The sequence below is a fragment of the Bison bison genome, unplaced genomic scaffold (genome assembly GCF_000754665.1).
Source record: "Bison bison bison isolate TAMUID 2011002044 unplaced genomic scaffold, Bison_UMD1.0 scf7180017864189, whole genome shotgun sequence".
In the NCBI taxonomy this organism is placed as follows: domain Eukaryota; kingdom Metazoa; phylum Chordata; class Mammalia; order Artiodactyla; family Bovidae; genus Bison; species Bison bison.
Window position 1 is genome coordinate 359,027 of NW_011494761.1, and position 5,010 is coordinate 364,036.

The 5,010-nt window shown below is 42.1% G+C and overlaps 1 protein-coding gene across 20 annotated transcripts in view; it reads left to right on the top strand.

The window, feature by feature from the left end:
* Positions 1-5,010, top strand: part of TMEM232 (transmembrane protein 232) — a 287,557-nt gene that overhangs the window by 26,168 nt on the left and 256,379 nt on the right. For 5 of the 20 annotated variants that reach the window (XM_010843766.1, XM_010843772.1, XM_010843770.1 and 2 more), the window contains 3 exons: positions 827-891; positions 1,222-1,303; positions 3,258-3,284. The exons of 3 other annotated variants lie outside the window; for them this stretch is intronic. In XM_010843766.1, the coding sequence (XP_010842068.1) occupies positions 1,239-1,303; positions 3,258-3,284 (92 nt within the window). In that variant the 5' untranslated portion in view covers positions 827-891; positions 1,222-1,238. The remainder of the gene's footprint in view (positions 1-826; positions 892-1,221; positions 1,304-3,257; positions 3,285-5,010) is intronic. 12 more of the 20 variants (XM_010843768.1, XM_010843769.1, XM_010843773.1 and 9 more) reach the window with 3 other exon arrangements.

A 5,010-nucleotide genomic window follows, 5' to 3' on the forward strand; every position in this document is an offset into this window, starting at 1 on the left:
GTAATAGATAATGATATTTTCTGTTTATGATACATATTTCTTGCTGTATATTTCCCAATTGCGCCTCCAGGTCTGCCTTCTACCCTTCTCCACTTTGCCCTGCACCTTCTGGCGTCTGGTTAGTTTAGCAGATGGAAGTGCAGATAGATGATTGGAGTGCTGTGCTGGGGGCTCTTTCTTGGCAGGCAGGCTCAGGTCAGTTACATCTCTCCATCAAAGGCCAAAGATGTTCCTCGAGCACCGTCCTCCTACAGCTGTTCATTCTGGGTCCTTCTGCGCCTCAGTCCTGAGTATAGTCATGGTTCCCTCTCTTCTTGCCAGCCCCTGAGAATGGCACATCTTGGATTTTTCTAAACTTTATTTTTCACTTGAATAACTCTGCTCACACATTTGGAAAATCTCTTTATTCAGTAACCCCATTTAAGGGTGCTGTCCACTTCCTGCTAGAACCTTGACTAATGACCCAGTTTAAAAAATTAGCTATCTTAAAAAATGAAATGCAAGATAATTTAAGTCTATCCATTTCATTATTTCATTATGTGTCTGACTACTCCACTAAACACAAAATACTGTGACCTAGTTTTGGTCATACACTAATAAATGTGCTCAGAAATATTTCACAAGGGGAATAAATGTGGGTGTGAGAGTCAGCAGAGAAAGCATCTAAATGGCAAAAAAACAGACATAAAAAGAACTTTACAAGTGATTTAAAAACAAAAAACAGAAAGCATAGTAATCTAATGATTATCACAAGCACTTAGATAAAGCTTACTATATGCCAGGCTCTTTTCTAAGCAATATATGTATTTTGACTTATTTCTTCCAGAAACTCTATAAGGAGGTACTATTCCCACTGTGCAAATGAGAAGGCAGATATAATTCAGTAAATCAGTGAGTCTGGTTGTGTTCTCTTTACTATCCTGCGCTGCTCTTTTAACGGTTTTGCCAATTAAACTGCTAAGGTATAACAAAGACTGAGCGTTATATGAAAGGATCAGTTTATAATAGTGACATAATATAAATAACATGGACTTCAAAGCTGAGTTTGACTCCTAGGTCTGAATTTTAAATTTAAGTTCTTCCTTAATATAGTTTTATTCTTAAGCCTGATTTTCCTTCTTGCCACCCTTTTCCCATTAAATCATGAATTTGCATGAAATGTATTACTGGGTGCTGTCAGTGCATTTGTATTCTAATATAAAATTTAATATTTCTCTTCAGGTTTATGATCTGTGAACATGCCTAACAAATCACCTGTGATTGGCAAATCTGAAGTAGTATCTTCCTCTTATGAAAAATCAAAGTAAGTTTGCAAGAAAACTTCATACTGTTAAAGTAGTAGACCCATATATATATTGTAGAATTTAGAAAGTTACAGAAAACTGTGACCACTAACATATAATTGCTCATAATTCAGTGTTGTTGTTTAGGCCTTAAGTTATGTCCAACTGTTTTGTGACTCCATGGACTGTAGCCCATCAGGGTCCTCTGTCCATGGGATTACTGGAGGCAAGAATATCCGGGCAGGAATACTGGAGTGGGTTGCCATTTCCTTCTGCAGGGGATCTTCCTGACCTAGGAATCAAACTTGCATCAGCAGGCAGATTCTTTACCACTGAGCCACCAGGGAATCCCTCATAGTTAAATGACAAAGAATAAAAATGTTAAGGTTTACTATTCTATAAAGTAATAACTTTGTAATGATTTTTTTATAAGATCATATATTTCAAAAACTTTAAGTTGCTGTACTAACCCATGAAATGCATAAGAGACTGTTCAATAACTGCTGAATGATGACGCGTCTTAGTTATTTCTAAGCCCTTTGCTGTTTCGAAGTAAGCCACAGTAGAATATTTTTCTGCATTTCAAAGTATTTCTTTGGGATAGGTTTCTGAAGTGAAGTAAGTGACTAGACTAAAGTTTGTTAATTTAAAAATGGTTTGGGATTCTGAGAAACTTAAGAGCTTCTTTAGGTGTGCTGGGTCCTCCTTGCCGCACTCAGGCATTCTCTGGTTGCGCGGGCGGGTGGGGCTCTCTTCACTGCAGCACGTGGCTTCTTTCTGCTCTGCAGGGGTTTCTCTCTCTGTGGAGCACAGGCCCTGGAGTGCGTGGGCTTCAGTCACTGTGGTCTGTGGGCTCAGTCCTTCCAGCTCGTGGGCTTAGGGCTCAGGCTCAGTAGCTGTGGCACGTGGGCTCAGTCCCTCTAGCTCCCAGGCTTAGGGCTCAGGCTCGGTAGCTGTGGCACGTGGGCTCAGTCCCTCTAGCTCCCGGGCTTAGGGCTCAGGCTCGGTAGCTGTGGCACGTGGGCTCAGTCCCTCTAGCTCCCGGGCTTAGGGCTCAGGCTCGGTAGCTGTGGCACGTGGGCTCAGTCCCTCTAGCTCCCAGGCACGTGGGCTCAGTCGCTCTGCAGCATGTGGAGTCCTCCTGGACCAGGGATTGAACCTCCATCCCCTGTGCTGGCAGGGGGACTCCTGGCCACTGTAGCACCAAGGAAGTCCAAGAAGTTTATAAGAACTTAAAGAGCACAATAGAGTATGTAATAAAACTTACGTGTTGATGTATTTCTGTTTGTTTCAAATATTTTTCTTTAATAAAGAATGCATGCATGTGTGCTAACTTGCTTCAGTCGTGTCCAACTCTGTGCAACACTGTAGACTGTAGCCCACAGGCTCCTCTGTCCATCGGATTCTCCAGGCAGGAATACTGGAGTGGGTTGCCATTCCTTCTCCAGGGGAGCTTCCTGACCGTCCCCCACCCCCTGCACCCAGGGATGGAACCCACATCTCTTACATGTCCTGCATTGGCAGGTGGGTTCTTTACCACTTGCACCACCTGGGAAGCCCTAATTAATTAACAAAGAATAGATAGCAGATACAGAGCAGGCAACGGCACCCGACTCCAGTACTCTTGCCTGGAAAATCCCATGGATGAGGAGCCTGGTGGGCTGCAGTCCATGGGGTCGCTAAGAGTCGGATACGACTGAAGCAACTTAGCAGCAGCAGCAGCAGCAGCAGATAGCAGATAAACCGCTTTGACCACATGTCCTTCCAATTATAATTGTGGCATATATTATTTCCATTCACTTTTTCACTTTAATAGATAAGAAGATACATAAGATTATATTTTCCATTCCATTTCCTAAAGTACATACCTAGGGATGTAATTATTGACTATGTCAAACAGAACATGTTAATTCTGTCTTTTTTCTTCCTTTTTTTTAAACACCAAAACCATTTTGTACTGGAGTAAAATTGAAGAAATGGGAAAACAACTAGACCATTCAGGTATGACCTAAATCAAATCCCTTATGATTATACAGTGGAAGTGAAAGTGAAGTTGCTCAGTTGTGTCTGACTCTTTGCGACCCCATGGACTGTAGCCTACCAGGATTCTCCATCCGTGGGATTTTCCAGGCAAAGTACTTGACTGAGTTACCATTTCCTTCTCCATATGATTATACAGTGGAAGTGACAAATAGATTCAAGGGATTAGATCTGATAGAGTACCTGAAGAACTATGGCTAGAAGTTCCTGACATTGTACAGGAGGCAGTGATCAAGTGATCTCTCTCTCTTTTAGTTGCTAAGTCATGTCTGACTCCATGGACTGTAGCCTGCCAGGCTCCTCTGTCCATGGGATTCTCCAGGCAAGAACACTGGAGTGGGTTGCCATTTCCTCCTCCAGGGGATCTTCCCAACTCAGGAATAGAACTCGGGTCTCCTGCATTGCAGGCAGATTCTTTACCAGCTGAGCTATGAGGGAAGCCCCATGATCAAAACAATCCCCAAGAAAAAGAAATGCAAAAAGGCAAAAATGATTGTCTATGGAGGCCTTACAAATAGCTGAGAAGAGAAGCTAAAGACAAAGGAGAAAAGGAAAGATATACCCATTTAAATACAGAGTTCCAAAGAATAGCAAGGAGAGATAAGAAAGCCTTCCTCAGTGATCAATGCAAAGAAATAGAGGGAAACAATAGAATGGGAAAGACTAGAGATCTCTTCAAGAAAATTAGATATCAAGGGAACATTTCATGCAAAGATGGGCTCGATAAAGGACAGAAATGGTAGTGACCTAACAGAAGCAGAAGATATTAAGAAGAGGTGGCAAGAATACACAGAACTATACAAAAATAATCTTCACAACCCAGAATCAGGATGGTGTGATCACTTACCTAGAGCCAGACATCCTGGAATGTGAAATCAAGTGGGTCTTAGGAAGCATGACTATGAACAAAGCTAATGGAGGTGATGGAATTCCAGTTGAGCTGTTTCAAATCCTAAAAGATGATGCTGTGAAAGTGCTGCACTCAATATGACACCAAATTTGGAAAACTCAGCAGTGGCCACAGGACTGGAAAAGGTCAGTTTTCATCCCAATCCAAAAGAAAGGCAATGCCAAAGAATGCTCAAACTACTGCACAATTGCACTCATTTCACACGCTAGCAAAGTAATGCTCAAAATTCTCCAAGCCAGGCTTCAACAGTACATGAACTATGAAATTCCAGATGTTCAAGCTGGTTTTAGAAAAGGCAGAGGAACCAGAGATCAAAATGCCAACATCCATTGGATCATTGAAAAAGCAAGAGAGTTTCAGAAAAACATCTACTTCTGCTTTATTGACTATGCCAAAGCCGTTGACTGTGTTATCACAACAAACTGTGGAAAATTCTTCAGGAGATGGGAATACCAGACCGCCTGACCTGCCTCCTGAGAAATCTGTGTGCAGGTCAAGAAGCAACAGTTAGAAGTGAACATGGACCAACAGACTGGTTCCTAATTGGGAAAGGAGTACATCAAGGCTGTATATTGTCACCCTGCTTATTTAACTTATATGCAGAGTACATCATGAGAAACGCCGGGCTGGAAGAAAGACAAGCTGGAATCAAGATTGCTGGGAGAAATCTCAATAACCTCAGATATGCAGATGACACCACCCTTATGGCAGAAAGTGAAGAGGAACTAAAGAGCCTCTTGATGAAAGTGAAAGAGGAGAGTGGAAAAGTTGGCTTAA